This window comes from Erinaceus europaeus, chromosome 4, assembly GCF_950295315.1.
Source record: "Erinaceus europaeus chromosome 4, mEriEur2.1, whole genome shotgun sequence".
Classification (NCBI taxonomy): Eukaryota; Metazoa; Chordata; class Mammalia; order Eulipotyphla; family Erinaceidae; genus Erinaceus; species Erinaceus europaeus.
In genome coordinates, this window is record NC_080165.1 from 56,854,590 (window position 1) to 56,874,321 (window position 19,732).

Below are 19,732 nucleotides of genomic sequence, written 5' to 3' on the forward strand. Positions count from 1 at the left end.
GGGACTGTAGCCCAGGTCTGAGTTCATAGCATAGGTCCTTCTTGAAGAGCACCATTGGTATCTGCTGAGAGCATAGGAGTGGAGCAGGTCAGGAACAGACAGGGTCTGGAGTACTGCATTACGTCCTGCAGACTTCATCTTGTGGGTGACCAGGTCCAGGAAAGATTCAAGAAGGGGCACAGTGGGGTGATGGCACTGGAGATGTATAACAGCTTTATTCAGTTCTCCTTTTAACTAAACTGCCCTATCTTTAAACAAATTCTAACTCAGAGCCCATAATAGGAGTTTGCAGGGGGTTGGTTTGGCAGACACAGTAAACTGTGGCCTGGACCCAGAGAGGAGAGTACAGAATGGACATCACGTTCCAGAAAAACACCCCAAAGCAGTGAGTGTATCCGGAGGCTGGCAGCTGCAACCCTATCAGGACTTCTCAGTCGCATGGGACTTGTATACTTTCCCCTTTAAATGCTCCTTGTTGGTGTTGATGGCAGGACAGAGACTTGGAATACTCCCAGGTGGCTGTGAGGCATGAACCAGTAGTGTGGATTTTGGGCAAGTGGGCCTGGTGTCTACTTCTTAGTTGTGTGACTATTTGAATGTCTGAGGTGCTGTGGAGACTGCATAATTGTTATGTGGAAAGACTTTCATGCTTGAGGCTCCAAGGTCCCAGGTTCAATCTCTATCACCATCACAAGCCAGAGTTTAGCAGTGAGCTCAATAAAAATAAAACAGGGGCCAGGTGGTAGTTCATCTGGTTGAGCTCACAGGTCATCATGCACAAAGACCTGGGTGGGGAAACTGCACAAGCAGTAAAGCAATGCTGCAGGTCTCTTTCTCTCTTTTTTCTCCCTATTTTCCCCTTCCCTCTTAATTTCTCTCTGTTCTATCAAGAAAGGGGGAGAGAGAAGAGGGGCAAAGATGGCTGCCAGGAGTGGTGGATCTGTCATGCAGGCCCCAAACCCCAGTAATAACCCTGGTGTCAATAAAATAAATCAATAAATAAATCCTGAATTTCCAGTGAAGAAGGATATGGCCTCCTGGGGTAAGAATGGCTCATATGGTCACTGGAGAGGATGCTTTTAGCACAATGCTCTTCAACCTCCTGTATGAGGAAGGGGTAAAGGCGACTGGGCTGAGACTGGTGGTTTGTTCATAGCCTGGTACCCAGGGGCAGTCTGACAGACAGTAAGCCCTTAATAAATGCCCTGGTAGGAATTCATGTGTTTCTCTCCTGAGAGGAAGTTGGTAGAGGTCTGATTTCTGAGATCAAATGAAGCTGTTGGGTGGGGCTTCCCCCCATATCTCCACTTACCTGGCTCCCTCCCCCCATATCTCCACCTACCTGGCTCCCCACCAGGGCTGGATAATAGCAGATGGAGTGCATTGCAGGGTAGTGGAGAAAGCACTAGACCCCTGAGGGCCAGAGCTCCAGGCTCCATTTGCCAGGAACCTGCTGTGTGACATCGCAGTTTGGTGCTCATCTCTGGGCTTTGGTCATCTTTTTTTTTTTTTGGCAGAGTGGTATGGATGAGGCTCTCCAAAGTTCAGTTTGAATTTCAAACAGCAACATTGTGGGTCACACACAGTATTAAAACAAAAACAAAAATGAAACAAAGCACCGAACTAGAACAGAAAATAATAGTGCATCACGGGTCACAAGGGTAAGTATTGTTTTGTGAAGCGATTGTTTGGCTTTTATATAGCAAGGTGGAGACTAGCCTGATTTAAACTTTGTGACTGGGTCTGGGGAAAAGACTGTAAAACACTGAACTCTGCGAACCTTGAGGAGACCTCTCCTCCCACCTTCTAGGGGTCTCTTGTGAAAAAAGCCGCACACGCTGTGACTCTTCTTTCTCCCCCTGGGTCAGCAGCTGTCTCCTTGCTCTGGGCTGCCTGTCCCCTCCCCGGGTCTCCTTCCTGCCTCACTCTCCTCCTCCCTTTCTCCCACAGACAAGCCTCCCCCTTCCCAGGAAGTCGGGGGTGGGGGAACGGTGGTGGTGGTGTGTGTGTGGGGTGGGGTTCGGAAGGGAGTGAATGTGACTGTGTGGGGGTGGCAGGGAGCAGACTATCAGATGAAAGGCGCCCGGGAACAGAAGAGAAAGTAGGCGAGCTAGGGACGTGAGTTTGAGGGCAGGACTTTGTGAGCAAGAACCTGGCAGCCGTAGTGCAGCGCGCCCCTCCCAGAGGGCCGCACCGGCCTCGTCACGGCGGGCGCTCGGGTGCGCTCTGGACCAGCGGAGGTCGCTCGCTCGCTGACCCACCCCCCAAGGGGTGGGGGGAAGCAGTTGGGGAAAGAAAAAGAAAGACTGAAGGAGCCAAGCATTCTGGAGCCAACTCCTGGAGGGAGCGGCTGAACTGATTCGGAAGTTGGATCTCTTTGTACACAGGAATGCGGAGAGAGAGAGAGAGAGAAAAAAAAACAAAACAACCCACCCCAATTGCTTCATTTCCCCTCCAAGCCTGAGCGCTCTCTATTGTGCAACGAGGTTTTCTATGTAGAGAAAAATGAGCCCCTCTGTGCACGGCGAAGGCGCGCGCGGGGAGGGATAGCCCTGTCTGCGCCCAGAGCGCGGGGCCCGACGGCGGCTCTGTGTGCGTTCCGGAGGCGTCTGCGGCGGGGTAGGGAAGCGCCCCAGCGGCTGGCGGGGGCCCCGGGGTGCAGGGGTAGATAGTCCCGGGAATCCAGGCGCAGGAGCAGACAGTCTGGGGACCCCGAGGGCCAGGAGCCCCCAGAACGGCTGGCCCTGCCGGGGGCCCGGAGACGCACAGAGCTGGAGCCCCGTCCCGGCTGCCCGCTGCGGGGCTGCGGCGGGCTCCAGTCGGGGGCCGAGGGCGCAGGGCGAAGGGAGGCGGGCGACGCACATGGGTGCATGCTGGCTGGCGGGCGGCGGCTGGGCGCTGGAGGGGGGCGGGGTGTGGCTTCTCCGCCTCCCGGGCGGGATTTGCATGTGTGTGGCGGCCCCAGACTTCCTGCTCCTTCGACGCGGCAGGTACGCGCTGGCCGGGTCGGGTCTGGCCGGGTGGGCGGCAGGCGGGCGCGCAGAGCCGCCGGCACTTTCATACCCGGACGCCGCCGCCAACTCCGGGGCTGCACCCCAGCCACCTCAGTCAGGGGCCGCTAGCCCGCGCCGCCGCCCCCAGTGCCCCGCGCCGGGGCGGGCGCGTCCTTCCCCGCCTCCCGAGCCTCCTGCGCCCAGCCTTGCTGCGTGCCCCTGGGCGCCCCCACAGCCCTCGGTCCTCGGAGGGCCGCAGCCATGAGCGAGATGTCCAGCTTTCTCCACATCGGGGACATCGTCTCCCTGTACGCCGAGGGCTCTGTCAATGGCTTCATCAGCACTTTGGGGTGAGTGGGCTGAGTTCGCTAGGGTGCGGGCAGGGACAGGGCGCTTTGAATCCCGGTGCCAGATACGCCCGATTGGCTGCCGGGAACCTGGGCGCCCCAGCTTCTCCGAGTGAGGGAAGGGCTCGCCTCCTTCTTTTGAGCAAGGAAGTGCAGTGTTTGCCCAGGTAGGAGTCGGGCGCCCTGCTGGAGTTGGCACGGAACGCTCCTCTCCACGAAGCCTCCACCCTCGCGGGCTCTCCTTCTTGGGGGCCGGGGGGACTTCCTCTGCAGGTGGTCCGGGGCGGGCAGGTGGGGCCCTGAGTTGGGGAAAGCATCCCGGCCAGGACGTGACACTGGCGGTAGGGTGGAACTGGTGTGTGTGTGTGTGTGTGTGTGTGTGTGTGTGTGTGTGTGTAGGGTGTTGCTGGCTCAACCTGTTGCACCTTTGAGGGGTCGCAACTTTCCCTCTTAGTTTTCTCCTGCCCTGTACCCACTTGCCTCCACCCATCACTGTCAATTTCCTGCATAGCTCCTCTGGCGCCCCTGGGTCCCTGGTCCCAGCATCTCTAGAGCACTTTACAAACATTAATTAATTCTCGCTGCCACCCCCCAGGGTCTGGGCTGGATAAGTAGAGAATCAATTCTAGTTCCTGGAGAGAGGATCCGGCCTGAAGCTGGCACAGGACAAGGGAAGGAACTAGGCCAAGTGAATGGGTTTATCTTTAGGGGAGTAGTCATGTGGGTTCTGGGTAGACAGTAGTTTCTGTCCTTCTCCAGCCATGCCCAAGGGCAGCATCTGCAGTATGACCCATTTTTAGTCTGAGGACCTGTCTTCTTTCTTCTTCCCATCACATCCAGCTGCCATTTAGGATAAACCCACCCTCTTTTGCTGATCCTCCTCATCTGGACACCAGTCAGCCACAGGGTACCTCTTCTCTGGGGGATACTGGAGGACACCCTCAGCCCAGGACCAGTTCACTCTGAGCCTGGGAGGTGGGAGTCACCTGGTTCCCTTGATCTCTCCCAGAGGTGCTGGGAATTTAGGTTTGGTCCTCTTGGAAAGGGAATCAATCCAATAGAGCTGTGGGATGAGAGGGCTGCCTTTGACAGGTGGGGATTCTGTCTGGGAATCCCAGCATTCTCTATTCCTCTTATCTTAGTACCCTCCAGGTTTTTGGCATTCTACCTGTTGAAATGTGAAATTCCCTCCTCACCATACTAGATTTGACTTCTCTTGGTCTCTTCCACAGAGAATGGGAATGGAGCCACATCTGGGCCAGCATCTGTGTAGGCCTCCCCCAGATCAATAATCAGGGCTGGGTCAGGTTCTGCCTGTTGTAGATGCTCAGTAAATATCTCTTACAAAGCTGGGAGGGGGGGTATGAGAATGCACCCTCTTTCTAGTGATTGAACAGCACTTGAGGCTTTTGGGAAATCATTCCTTCCTTCTTCCCTTCTTTTTTCCTTCCTATTGCCACCAAGGCCTTGGTACCTGCACGATAAATCTCCATCATTCCCTCTCTTTCTCTTTCTCTTTTTCATTGAGTAGAGAAATTGAAATGAGATGGGAAGATAAAGAGGGAGAGAAACACCTATAGCACTACTTCACCACTGGTGGGGACGAGGAGGTTGAATCAGGATCCTTTAGCATGGCAATGTGTGTGTGTTCAACATGACGCTCTCACTACCCAGCCTCAGAAAATGACCACTTTTTTTTTTTTTCCCTCCAGGGTTATTGCTGGGCTCGGTGCCTGCACCATGAATCCACTGCTCCTGGAGGTCATTTTTCCCCCTTTTTGTTGCCCTTGTTGTTGCAGCCTCGTTGCGGTTATTATAGCCATTGTTGACGTTGCTTTGTTGTTGGATAGGACAGAGAGAAATGGAGAGAGGAGGGAAAGACAGAGAGAGAGGGGAGAGAAAGATAGACACCTGCAGACCTGCTTCACCACCCGTGAAGCGACTCCCCTGCAGGTGGGGAGCCGGGGGCTCGAACCGGGAGCCTTACGCGGTCCCTGCGCTTTGCGCCACGTGCGCTTAACCCACTGCGCCACCGCCCGACTCCCAAGAAAATGACCACTTTATAGCTTAGTGCTTTGCTCATGGTCGAGCACATAGTGGGTATTCTTTTAAATATTTATTTGTTTTACCTTGTTGTTGCCCTTATTTTTCTTTTTCTTTTTTTTTTAATATTTATTTTATTTATTTATTCCCTTTTGTTGCCCTTGTTTTTTTATTGTTGTAGTTATTATTATTGTTGTTGTCGTTGTTGGATAGGACAGAGAGAAATGGAGAGAGGAGGGGAAGACAGAGAGGAGGAGAGAAAGATAGACACCTGCAGACCTGCTTCACTGCCTGTGAAGCGACTCCCCTGCAGGTGGGGAGCCGGGGTTCGAACCGGGATCCTTATGCCGGTCCTTGTGCTTTGCGCCACCTGCGCTTAACCCGCTGCGCTACAGCCCGACTCCCCCTTATTTTTCTTATTATTGTTGTAGTTATTGTTGTTATTGATGTCATTGTTGGATAGGACAGAGAGAAATGGAGAGAGGAGGGGAAGACAGAGAGGGGGAGAGAAAGATAGACACCTGCAGACCTGCTTCACTGCTTGTGAAGCGACTCCCCTGCAGGTGGGGAGCCGGGGCTTGAACCAGGATCCTTACGCAGGTCCTTGCGGTTTGCGTCATGTGCGCTTAACCCGCTGTGCTACCACCCGACTTCCAGTGGGTGGTTTTTAAGCATTTGTGAGTTCTCTCAGAATCAGAGAGACGTCTTTTTTTAAATTAAAGCATATTTTATTTATTTATTTATTTATTTGATCGGGCAGAGAGGAAATGAGAGGGAGTGGGAGATAGAGACAGAGAAGACGAAAGATGCTTGCAGCACTGCTTCCCCACTGCTTCCCTCTTCAGGAGGAAGGTGCAATCTGGGGGCTTGAACCTGGGTCCTTGTGGATTGTAGCATGTGGCCTTTGTTTTGTTTTTTAAAGACTTATTTACTTATGAGAAAGAGAACTAGAGCATCACTCTGGTACATGTGATGTCAGGCATTGAACGCCAATTATTTGAGCATCCAGTACTTACTGCACCACCCCGTCTTCTCTCCACGCAAGCCTCACTGACTCTGCAGAGATTCCTTCTGCTGCTTTGTGGCTTACCTCCCTCCATTCTTCTTTCCTGCTACAGGAATCTGCTTTCTCCAGTCCACTCTGATGTTGAGACAGGATCCAGTGGTCTCTAAGAGCCCTCAACTCCAGGGTGCCCATACCCTTTGCGAGACTTCCCATAGCCCCCAAGTTTCCATGGATGGACACATACTCAGGCATTGTCACCCTGCATAGCTGATCCCAACATAATTTTTTTTTTGCCTCCACGGTTATTACTGGGGCTCAGTGCCTGCACCATGAATCCACTGCTCCTGGAGGCCTTCCCCCCCCCTTTGTTGCCCTTGTTGTTGTAGTCTTGTTGTGGTTATTATTGTTGTTGTTGATGTTGTTCATTGTTGGATAGGACAGAGAGAAATGGAGAGAGGAGGGGAAGACAGAGAGGGGGAGAGAAAGATCGACACCTGCAGACCTGCTTCACCGACTGTGAAGCGACTCCCCTGCAGGTGGGGAGCCGGGGGCTTGAACTGGGATCCTTATGCGAGTCCTTGCGCTTTGCGCCACATATGCTTAACCCGCTGTGCTACGGCCTGACCCTCCCCTCAACATAATTTTTTAACCTCCCCACTCACAGTCTTCAGCACTCCAGATGCACCACAATGCTCCTCACTGGATCTTTTTACTTTTGCTTCTGTGCCACCTCCGCCTTTACCAGTCTCCACCTGGATAAATGTGATCCACCTCCTGAGACAGTGTAAAGCGGACTTTTTAGAGAGATCTACCCCACCCCATCACCCCACCTCTCCAATTATCCCCTTTTCTTCTGCTCTTTGCACAACTCCTCCTCTCTGGTGTACACTGTGTTTTGCAATTAGTTGGAGGTTTCTCTTTAGGGCCCATGGGTACTTTAGGGCTGGGTACTTTGCTGGGATTAACTAATTAATCACACCATTCATCCACTCAGCATATCCACAGGCACTGTTCTGGGCACTGGGGACCATGAGGTGAAAGAGGCAGCTGGGCTCCCTGTCTCTGGGAATTAAAGTATTGTAAGCATCAGAGTGCAGCTCTCAGTACACCTAGAAGCTTGTTAGAAATGTAGAATCTTGGGTGGGGGTAGATAGAATAGTTGTTATGCAAAGATACTCTCTAGTTTAGGGCTCCCAAGTCCTAGGTTCAATCCCTCATTCTACCATATACCAGAGTTGATCAGTGCTCTGGCAAAAAAAAAAAAAAAAAAAAAAAAAAAAAAAAAAAAAAAAAAAGAATCTCACTTGGCCAGAGAAGTGACTTAATAACTGGAACACAGACTTGCATGCCTAAAGCCCTCAGCTTTGATCCCTGGCATTACATATTGCTAGTGTAGTACTCTAGCTTCTTTCCCTCTCTTTCTCTCTCTCACACACAAAATAAGCAAATAAATATATAAAAATAAGTCTTGAAAAATGGGAATAGAGGGGACCAGGAGGTGGCGTACTGGTTAAGCGCACATAGTGCAAGGATCAATGCAAGGATCTGGGTTTGAGCCCCCTGTCCACCACCTGCAGTGGGGATGCTTGAGCAGTGAAGCCAGTCTGAAGGTGTCTCTCTCTATCTCCCCCTCCCCTCTCAATTTCTCTCTGTCCTATTGAATAAAACAGGAAAACAAAACAAAACAAAACACTGGGAGTGGTAAGTTTGTTGTGTTGGCACTGGGCCCCATAGATAACCCTGGAGGAAAAAAAGGTGGGTGGGTGGGAATCGATGGGCAGGGATATAGCTTACCTAGTAGAGTGTATACCTTACCATGTGCAGGGACCTGGATTGGAGGCCCCCTCTCCCACCACAAAGGAGAACTTTCAGAGATGGTGGTGCATTTTCTTCTCTGTCTCTCTCTCTGTATCACACTTCTTATCTGGGAAAAAATAGGTCTGCTATGAATGGTGGAATCACATAGGTGCAAAGCTCTGGTGGAAGAAAAAAAGAAATAGAGAGAGAGAAGAAAAACATATTCAAATGAAGTATTGTGGCCCAGGAGGCAGTGCTGTGGCTAGTGTTCTGGAATTATCAGCATGAGGTCATGAGTTCAGTCCCCATCATTGCATGTGCCCATCATTGCATGTGTACTTATTTTTAAAAGATTATTTATTTGTAAAGTGTTGTTTTAATTTATTGCCACCAGGGTTATAACTGGGTCTTGGTCCTTGCTTAATGTCCCCTCTTCCTGATGGCCATTCCCCTCTTTTATTTGATATGACAGAGAGAAATTGAGAAGGGAGTGGGGATAGAGAGGGAAAGAGAGAGACATCTGCAACACTGCTTCACAGAATATGAAACATCTCCCCTGTAGGTGGGGACCAGGGGCTAGAACCTAAGTCTTTGCACATAGCAATCTGTGTGTTCAGCCAGATATGCCACTGCCACTCTGTCTCTCGTATTAATAAACAAATTAAAAAAGAATTGAAAAGTATACTTGCTAATGAAAATATTTTAGTTAAAAAGCCTTATTCAGGGGGCCAGGCAGTGGCACACTGGGTTAAGTGCAAATAGTACAAAGCACAAGGACCCACACAAGGATCCTGGTTCTAGCCCCTGGCTCCCCCCCCTGCAGGGGGGTTTGGTTGCTTCACAAGTGGTGAAGCAGGTCTGCAGGTCTCGCTCTCTCTCTCTTCTCCTTCTCTCTAAATTCCTTTCTGTCCTATCCAACAACAACAGCAGCAACAATAACAATAATGAAAACAGCAACAACAACAACAATGCAAAAAAGATGGCTGCTAGGAGCAGTGGATTCATAGAGCAGGCACCAGGTCCCAGTGATAACCCTGGAGGCAAAAAAAAAAAAAAAAACCTTATTCAAATAAAGAAGTATTTTAGTAAAAATATCTTATTCAGATAAACATTTTAGTAAAAAATAATAACAGACTCTCAGATCCATCACTGTCCTATAAGATTTCAGTTTATGTTCTGATCTCAGGGGATTTGGTCCTTTAAAGTGTGAGAGGTACTGGTCTGAGCTCTTCTCTCTCTGCTTTCCAGTATCTTTTGGCCTACATTCTCAACTCTGGTCTCCTTTTTCCCTCACCCTGTCTGGTGGTTCCTATGTCTGTGAGCACTGGAGGCTGATTTGACCGAGCACCCAGGCTGTTCAGGTGCTTGGCCGCTAGTATGAGTGCAGGAAGGGTCGACTGAAGTGAATTTTGAAGATGGGATGGCCTCATTGGCAGAAGGACTGGCTCACCTGGCAGGTGGGAAGTTGGACATTGGTGGAGAAGGGAGTCTGGGGCAATCTTCAGATTCTGGCCATGTTCCACAGAGTGAAGCTGAGAAGGCCAATTAGAGCCGCCTGGATAATTAGAGCTCTTAGTGAAGACTGTGCATTAACTCTGGGTTGGGAGGACAGGAGGGTTCTGCAGAGTAGATCCTGGAGCAGGTTGAGACCTTAGCTGGGAAGGGAAAGCAGGCCCATGCCTGTTGGCAGGAGACCTGGCCAAGGTCACACCTTGCCCCTCACCCCAGGTGGGAGGCTGCAGAGGCCAGGGGTGAAGCAGCCGAGCAGAGCCAACAAAAGATGGAAGCTTTAATGTGGCACAAGCTAGTGGCTGTGGATAGTGGGCCCCATGTGTGCAGGGTGGGCCCCTCAAGAGTCTCACATCCAGTTCCTTGAAGATCTCTCTTGAGTGGCCACAGAGACTGTGTTGGGAAGTGCATGTGAACTGAATCTTGAAGATGAACCCCCAAAATTTGTCAGAATGTCTCTGCCTACTCATGGCAGGGACCTGGGTTATGATTTGAGGAATCTCAGGATCTCTGGACGTGCGTTACCGAGGGACTGGGTCACCATGGCAGAAAAAGTCAAAAGAGCCTCCTCTTGTGTCCACTTTCTAGGATGGTGGGCACAGGACCCAGATAATTTGACAGTGAATGTGGAAGATCCAGACCCCCAGGGCTTTGCTATTAACCCACTGGTTAATTTTGGCAAGGCCCTGCCTTCCTCAGAGTGTGCTTCTGTCAGTCTTGGGGTCTCTGAGGTACTGTTTATATCTGACAATCCCCTGGGGATTTAAAAAGAAAATTAAAAAAAAAAAAGAATTCAAGTCCCATGCTAGATCATCTGACATTTCTTTTTTTTAATTAAATTTTTTTTATTATCTTTACTTATTGGATAGAGGCAGCCAGAAATTGAAAGGGAAGGTGGAGATGGAGAGAGACACCTGCAGCCCTGCTTCACCACTCATGAAGCTTTCCCCCTACAGGTGGGGACCAGGGGCTCGATCCTGGGTCCTTGCGCACTGTAACATGTGCGCCCAACCAGGTGCGCCACCACCTGGCCCCCTAGATTAACATTCCTAAGGTTAGGGCCTAAGGGTTGTTCTGTTAAAGAGGTCCCTGGTTGACTTTTAATATGCAGCTGGGGCTGGAATCCCTGATCCTAAGATCCTTGGTGAGTGATAGGCTGTGAAGAAGTCCACCGGCTGGGACTGCATCCCGCTTGGGCCTGAGAGCCGATGTCTTAGCCATCATTAAGTCCTTCAACAAACATTTATTGAGTGCCAGCTGTGTGTGTGGTTCTGTGCTAGTTAGTGTACCAACTCAGTGGTTACCAAGCCAGAGTTCTAGTCTGTTCTGGTGGGTAGAGTAGGGAGTTGGGATTGATGCTGTGTCAGAGCCTTTCACTTTCTGAGGCTCAGGCAGTGGCAGACGGAGTTAGCTGGGCAGACTTCAGACTTGTCTTTGGCTTTTGTTTAATTGTGACTTCACTGAAATGAGATGTTGGACTTGATTCTGCCATACTCCTAAAGGCAGGATCTTGACCTCAGCTCGGCCAACCCATGCAATTGAATTTTTGAAAAACATATACACAGCTAACGCAGGGTGGCTGGGCAGGCGGAGCACTTGCTTGGCAAACCTAAGGCCCCCAGTTTGATTCCTGGCACTGAGTATGGCCAGGAGCATGAGCAGTGCTATAACCTTTTTCATTTAAATAAATAAAGAAGTACCTTTAAGTGATTAAAAAATAATATATATGGGCCCAGAAAGATAGCATAGTGGTTATGCAACAGAATTTCATGCCTAAGGCTTAGAGGTCTCAGGTTCAATTCCTTGCCCTACCAAAAGATAAGGCTGAGTAGTTCACTGATTAACACATAAATCTTGCTCGCTCTCTCTGGAGAAGACTTAATAAACAGAAATAAAATGTTACCTGTAATATACCTATGATTTACAGAAATATTCTATGTGTGGTTCTTCTAGCTTTCTTTCTGTAGATACAAATAAACATTTACAAAATGATATTAGATAGCATATTTGGCCTTACATCCTGTTTTTTTTTTTTTCTTTTTTGAGGGACTACATTAAGCTGTAGTTTCCCCATGGCAGTTTACCATTGTTAAAGCTACAGAGCAGCTAAGATATAATGTGCTTACATTTATTTACACAATTCTAACATCAGGCATTCAAATTGTTTCTAAATTTCTGTTGTTCTGAGTATTCTGCAATGAACATTTTAGTCCACACATGCCCAGACTCTTGTCTCAGGATAAAGCCCAGAAGTGGAATTCTGAGATCAAAGGAAAGGCACGTCTTTTGCTTCCCAGGCTGTCTGTAACTCCACTGAGTTTCTTTGGTGTTGGAGGAGTGGAAGCAGGGCCCAGTGCTCTGGCGGTTGGGGTGGTTCTGGTCCACTTCTTGCCACAAGTTTGAGAGTGTTCTACAAAGGGAGTAAGACCTGTCTCCAGCCTGGAGGTTGCAAGTGGTGACCACTATGAGGAGGGTAGAGGTGGAGAAAGGGGGAGGAGTGATCACCTAAGGTGAAGAGCAAGCCCCACAGTTTCACCATGGTGATTTAGGAACCTATGCCATGTTCAACTCCTTGGCCTAAAGAATTCTGCTGTAGCCACTTGCTCACATGCTGCCCTGCCCTACATTCCTGACCCCATCCCCTCCCGACTTGGCCCAGTGGGGCTGTGCGGTGGGTGGGGCGATTTGCTGGATTTTAGGGTGGGGCCACAGTAGCTTGTTGCTCTCAGCTTGGGGGGAGGTTTCTTGGGTTTCGGATACATTTGAGCAGTTCACCTCCTGGCCTGCTCTCCATGCTTCACTTGAGGAGGGGGTGGTTCCTCCCTGGAAGTGGGGGCAAATAAAGAGGAGGCAAGGAGACCTAGGGGGAGGGGAGGAAGCTCCAGTGAGTTCACCATAGGCCTGTGAATGTGAGCTGGGAGCCCTGCAGTTGTGCTATCATGTTAGGAGTGGCTGGGTACCTGGCATTTCTTTTTAAGTTTATATTTATAAAATGGAAACACTGACGCGACCATAAGATAAGAGGGGTACAATTCCACACAATTCCTGCCACCAGAACTCCATATCCATTCCCTCCCCTGATACTTTTCCTATTCTTAAACCCTCTGGGAGCATGGGCCCAAGGTCATTATGCAGTGCAGAAGGTGGAATGTCCGGCTTCTGTAATTGCTTCCCCACTGAACATGGGCCTTGGCGGGTTGATCCATACCCCCAGCTTGTCTGTCTGTCTGTCTGTCTGTCTCTCTCTCTCTCCCTAGTGGGGCAGGGATCTGGGGAGGTGGGGCTCCAGGACACATGGTGGGGTCATCTGCCCTGGGAAGTCCGGTTAATATCATGGTAGCATCTGGAACCTGGTGGCTGAAAAGAATTAAGATAGAAAGCAGAGGGAGTTGGACAGTAGCGCAGCGGGTTAAGTGCATGTGGCACAAAGCGCAAGGACGGACTTAAGGGTCCCAGTTCAAGCTCCTGGCTCCCCACCTGTAGGGGAGTCACTTCACAAGTGGTGAAGCAGGTCTTCAGGCGTCTTATCTTTCTCTCCTCCTCTCTGTCTTCCCCTCTTCTCTCCATTTCTCTCTGTCCTATCCAACAATGATGACATCAATAATAACTACATAAACCAACAAGGGCAACAAAAGGGAATTAATAAATATTTTTTAAAAAAGAAAGCAGAGCAAATTGTGGGCTACTCATGAACCTAAAGGCAAGAATATTGCAGATGGAGATTTGGGGTCTCCATTTTGGAAATAGCTAGTAGGTCTATTTTAGGTATATTCTAAGGGGCCCATGACCCAACTAGTTTTTGCCTGCATCTGACATCTAATTTGCAGATGACCTAAGCTATTGTCTGGGGGGATGGGGTCATAGTTGGAAAAAGGGCTAGAAATTTGGATCAGGGAAAACAGTAGCTCTCAAGTATGGGAAAAGTATGTAAATATTATTAACTCTAAAGCCTATTGATCTAATCTGGGGCCCATGTTCAGCACAGGAGCCTTTGTCACCTCTGCATCCCTGTAGGTCTGAGCTCACATTCCATGGTCATGGCTAGGAACACTCCAGGCTGTGCCAATTTCAGGACCCACCTTCCTCAGGTGATAGGTAGAGTATGCTATCCAGCCTCCCTTCGGTGAATGGAACATTCCCTACCACTGTTGATTCACATTGAGGGCCAGGTCTGATAGGAACCCACAGAGGGGTCCATTATGTTGTTCCTGATGGAGGTGACCAGTGACAGTGGCGAGAGGGATCTGTTAGAGGTCTAGTACCATCATATCTGTGAGAATCCCAGGACTCCCTGAGTAGGGCCCCAGGTGATGGGGTGGCCTGGTAGTGACTAAAGAGTTACCATTAAAGTAAGCCAGTCTCTTACCCTTATTCAGTTTTTGTGGTCCTTACTTTGTCTGACAGGGTTAGCTTTGGAGGGATTGAGGGACGTGCAATAGAAAGTAGATGAGGAGGGTATCTAGATCAAGTAGAGACTATTTCATTGGGCACTTTATGGTGTCTTTTTAGGTCTTTCTGCTTGCTTGCTACATTTATTGACTCACTGCAAACTACTGTGCACGTTTGCTTTAAGGTATATGTTTTCCTCCAACTTCTGGATATATGTACTTATGCCCTATCTCATGGACCCTGGCCTATGTCTAGGTTTTGAGGTTTGTTAAGTGTACCACCTGAAATGAATTCAAGGGGTCCTATGAGGTAGGAAAAGTCTCTCCAGAGTGATGAATCTGGTACCTGACATTTTTATCTATAGTCAGAATCCCCTCAGTGTGGAACCTCAGCTTAGCAAGTCCTGGTGCCACAGAAGACTGACCTGATGCCACAGAATAGAGGGTCCATGAAGAAGAGGCTGCAGGGCCTTTCCCATAGGAACTTCAGGGGCAGAAATGGGGTTGGGTGTTGAAAACACAGTGAGCCTGGAGTGTGGGCTTGTGGGTGGCACTGGGCAGTGATACCTTGCAAGAAGGGCTTCCACTGAGGCAGACAGGCAGGTGGCACTCACTCATTGTAGGGAATTGAGTGTATGTGTGTGTGTGTGTGCGGGGATGTGATCACAGTGGTGTGTAAAGGTAGGTATTTATTTTTTTGGCAGCAGTTTGGCAGGACCAGAGGAGGCAACAAACAGAAATCTCAGTCCAGGGGCAGCTGCAGGTGCTGGAGGCAGACACCTGTGCACATTTGGCTGGCAAATCCTTCTCCATCACTCACTCAGCCAGCAGCCCTGGCCTCTGCTCCAACCTGTGGGGCAGCCATCTCTTCTGGGGTCTGAGTCTGCAAATGGGTGGTGGCTGATACAGGTCACAGGAGGTAGAACCAAGCCTACTTCTTAGAGGTGATGGCAATGGTCATGGTATTGGGTATACTGTATCGAACACTTACAGTGGGTGGCCCTGGCCCTTACCTATGCTGCCACTTGACTCCTCCCTACCAGTCTGACACATAAGTCAGGAAAATTAGAGAGAAACTTTCAGAACACCTACATGCTGACCACCCAGACTTAGTAATTGTTCTTATTTTACCATATTTGCTGTGTCTGTTTTCTGAAATAGTTCATGAATTACACATATTGCATATTTCACATCTACTTTCCTTGACATTTTCAAGAAATAGGTACATGAGAGGCAGAGTGGTGGCGCACCTGGTTGAACACATACTTTACCAAGTGCAAAGACCCAGGTTCAAGTCCCCAGCCCCACCTGCAGGAGGAAGCTTCATGAGTGGTGAAGCAGGTCTGCAGGTGTCCCCTTTTCTCTCCCTCTATGTCTTCCTTTCCAATCAATTTCTCCCTCTCCTAGAAAATTAAAAAAAAAAAAGAAAATAAGCAAGGTGGGGGGGAGGAAGGCCACCAGAAGTAGTGGATTTTTCATGTAGCTGATAACCTTAGTGGCACTAAAAGAAATAGGTATGTGTTCCTGTGTAACTGCAGTGTGATTATCACACCACTTGGAAATTTTCTAATAGCATTCAGTGGCCAATCTATAGTCGATATACCTACATCCTAACTCTGCTCTTGACCACTGGTTTAAAACAGGATCCATTCAGAGACCATGTACCTTTTTAAGGATTTATTTATTTTATGGGACAGAGAAGAGGGGCCAGAGCACAGCTTTGGCATATATAGTACTGGAGATTGAGCCTGGTACTCAGCAATTCCTGCACTCAGTGGAGAGACTCTTGAACTTCTCTAAACATGTCCTTTATAGACCCGGAGCTCTCTGATGGAATGAGCTGTGCTTGCTTTTCAACCCCATATATTGTCTCACCCCTCAGGTGTTACAGGGGGAGAGAAAGATACACAGAGGTTAAGTAAATGAAGTTTTTGCATGGATACAAAGTGAGTTTCCTTACTCTTTCCAGCTGGGGAGCAATGGCAGTGTATCTGGGTTCCTTTCCCAACATTCCTTCCCACTCTACCTGGTGGGCATGGCTTTTAGTCTATGAAAAGGGGACTCTAAGGCTTCCCATGCCCCATCAAGCAAGTCCAGTGTCTGCCAGGGCCAATGCCTGCATTGGGGTGTGGCTAGCCTTGGGTCTGGACTACATCTGTGGGGTGGTGGCTAGCACTTTGGCCTAGGAGTCAGGACTCTGGGGGTCTGTAACTTGTTTCTTAACAATTAAGGCTGGTCAGTTTCCCTTTTAATGCTTTAGTTTCCAAGCTAGCTTGTGGTGGGGTGGGGGGGAAGAGGGACTATTTAGGGTTCTTTGGGCACTTCCCTAGTCTATAACTCTTCCTCCTGTGACTTCTTGGTGAGCAAACTGGTAGGTGTGGGTCTTGGTTCTGGCTCCTATGATAGTTAGCTGCCCCACTTCTAGCTCCCTTCTTCCTCCTCCTTATCTAATCTTTCCACACAGCACTGACCCGCCCCATTGCCTTTCCATGAGTCTCACCTGAATCTCAAAGTCCGATGTATGCCGAATGATGTATGCCGAATGGGGCCACCCACGTCCCTGGCTGCATCTGCCCTCCCCGCATCACTCAGACCAAGGCCTGAGAGCACAGATCCCATAGGCATTTCAGGAACAGGACCCTACTGGAGCAGAGCTGTCAACCAGCTCTTCAGAGGGTCCAGAGTACCCCTGCAGACAGGGTTCCTACTGGATGCTGACTCTACTTTATCTTCATCTGCTGAGGCCCTATGGGACCCCACACAGTGGAGGCTCAAACTGGTCTTCTGTCTCCCAGTGGATGGAAGACTCATAGCAGAGAATGCTCAGTGCCACTCCTGAGTGTTCACTGGGCTGGCTCTTGGGAGTCAAGGGATGCCAGGGAATGGGACAAGGCTCTTGTCCCCAGGGCACTGAGAATGGTAAGCATAGACTTCCTGAGGGTGGGAGCCACACCTATGCGCAATCAGCTGGCAGTAAGCTTTTATTGACTAGAGACCTGAGTTGTATAGGTACTATTAGTTGACCAACTGTGTGTCCTGGGTGGCCTCTTCTACATTTGACCCTCACACTTTGGGAAGAATGAAATGACATATTGGGTGTAAAGATGCCTGATAAATTAAAATGTGGTCCTTATGTTAGAAGGTCCTAAACCCTAAATTCCTGGCGACTTGCTGCCACCGGCCTTAGATGAAGGACTGACTGCCTGTGGTGAGATGTGTAGGGGACTCTGCAAGACCCAAGATGGCCTTGCAAGTGCAGGCCTTGGGCTTCAGCACGTGCATAGGCGTGGAGGTGGGGCAGTGAGATCTGCGGACTGATCAGTGGGAGCAAGGTCTTTTCTTGATGATGCTGGGAGGGGACTGAAGCACTGGAGAACAGGGAAAGCAGCTATGCAGCAGAGCTCGCCTCTGGCGATAGGGCTAGGTGCACACTGAAGCCGGCACCTGTGACCCGACAGACACACTGTCCCCACGAGGGACAGCGGTGGGGGGCATGTTCAGGACCAGGATGTGGGTGACATCAGGTGGGGGTGGGGTCTCTTGCTTCAGCTGAGCGCGAGAGGGGAGGAGGGCGCGTGCGCCCTCTTCGCCCCCTCGCGGCAGCTGCCCCCGCCCCCGGAGCGCCTGGCTGGAACTCGGCATCCTGGCAGCGACGAGCCTCTGGAGGCAGGCCGGGGCGAGGCGGCCTTAGCCCTTCGTAGGCTGCAAAGCCCGGGCTAAGGCTGCAGACCCCGCGGCGAGTTTCGCTGTGAAACTGGGGCGGGGGCGGTGGAGGGACTGGGCTAACCAGAGCGTGGGGGCGGGGCCGGGGCGGGGGCGGGGCCGGGCGGCGTGTGCTCCCCGAGGTCTCCGTGCTAGGGCTGGGCCTGGGGCGGGGCGCTCCGTGACCATCCTGCAGCCACGCCCCTTACCCTGGTTCTTGGGGAAAGCAAGTCCCAACTCCACCCTCTGCGGTTTTCCCCACCCTATACCCCTCAAGATTTACCAATCTGGTGTCCCTGGCCTCTAGTCTCCCTGCAATCCATCTGATAAGGACTTTCTTGATTATCTGTTAATAGCTTCCTGCGACACCTCTCTTCAGTCTGAAGGCACTTTATGGGATGCCTCTGTCATAATGAATATATAAGAAATGGAGAGGAGGCACTCTGGACTTTTTGGGACTCTCTAAACATACTGTCTGTGGCCCCTTCTTTGTCTACATGTTAGGTGGGGGAATGCCCTAAGTACCAGATGGGAAATAGATGAGAACTGCAATATGCCTCCTCTTAGTTCTATTCTCTTTCTCTCTTTCTCCCACTAGGGCTCGGCCTTTATGATTTTTTTTTTTTTTTAAGAATTTGATAGGAGAAAGTGAAATTGAAAGGGGAAGTGGAGACAGAGATAGAGAGACAGACACCTGCAGCACTGATTCACTACTAGTGAGGCTTCCCACTCTGCAGGTTGGGGTGGGGCCATGAACCCAGGTCCTTGTGCATTGTAATGTGTGCACTCAACAGAGAGGGTCACTGCCCAGCCCCATAGCTTTCACAGACAGTGTTGCTATCTCTAGTCTGAAGATAGAGTGGGGAATTTTAGAGTCAGAAGGAAATTCTGAATGTCTCATCCACTGACTTTGTTTTCCCAGTACCACTGGGTACTGTTTCTATCCTGCCACATGACTTCTCTGTTCTGATACCTCCTATGGTCTGTTCCTGTCCCCTCTGCTGCAAGTCTGGCATGTTTCATTCAAACTTCATTGGAAGTTCTCCTGGAGGCCACACTCTCCTCTTGACCAGTCCCTCCTCTTTTCTAAGTGGCCTCAGCTTGCATGGCTAGCATGTGTCCTTTTTGTAGACCACTGTGCCCTGGGAAGGGCTGATTTGGTGACATCAGAACTTCAGAAGTTGTGTTAGAGTGGGTAGGGATAGCTGAATCCCCACATAAGAACTTGGCAGGCTTGTCTTGTAGGATCAGGAAAAGTGCCACAGGCACCTGAATTTGCATGTCTTTATTCTGGTGTGTGATCCAGAGTGGACTTCTAGGGGAGGTGTGACAGCATTTGTTTCTTTTCTCAGGGAGTCCCCGAAGAGGGCCCCCCATGAGACTTGTGCATTGGCCAGGTTGGGTATATATGTGGGCCACTCCAGTCTCTCCTCAGCTGCTGGACTTTTATGTTGCCCTGGCAGTGCCAGTTCTTAGGCCCTAGTCATGCTGTCTCTCCTTCCTATCCCCAAAGCATCCATCCTGTGTCCCCTCCCATCAGGGCTTTACAAGAAAACAGGTAATCTAATTCACTAATGTTTTACTGGGAGTTCTATGAATTATTCAAGCACAACTCCTGCCTCTGCTTTCACACCTTCTCTGATTGCCCAAGCTCTGACCTCTCTCATTGCTGAGTTGAGACAAAATCCGTAGCTGATACTGACTGGTTGGCACCATTGCATATTCCTTATATCATTAACTCTTTTGAACATGTGACTTGTAATCCTAATGAGATTTTTAATTCCCTGAGGCAGGGGCCTTATCTTTGGCTTCTCATGTAAGTACTTTCCTCAGCATCTAGTACAATGAATTAGTTCACCCAGTGTGTATTTCTTATGTGCCCACTCTGTGCCAAGCAGTGGTCGAGGTGCTGGCAGCACAGCGTGGAGTGTGTGTGTGTATGTGTGT

General features: G+C 50.0%; 1 protein-coding gene across 3 annotated transcripts in view; it reads left to right on the forward strand.

Moving 5' to 3' along the window:
- Positions 1-2,101: 2,101 nt before the first annotated feature.
- Positions 2,102-19,732, forward strand: part of ITPR3 (inositol 1,4,5-trisphosphate receptor type 3) — an 84,235-nt gene continuing 66,604 nt past the window's right edge. The window contains exon 1 of one of the 3 annotated variants that reach the window (XM_060189618.1): positions 2,102-3,343. In XM_060189618.1, coding sequence (XP_060045601.1) covers positions 3,255-3,343 — 89 coding nt within the window. In that variant the 5' untranslated portion in view covers positions 2,102-3,254. The remainder of the gene's footprint in view (positions 3,344-19,732) is intronic. The other 2 variants (XM_007527441.3, XM_060189619.1) reach the window with 2 other exon arrangements.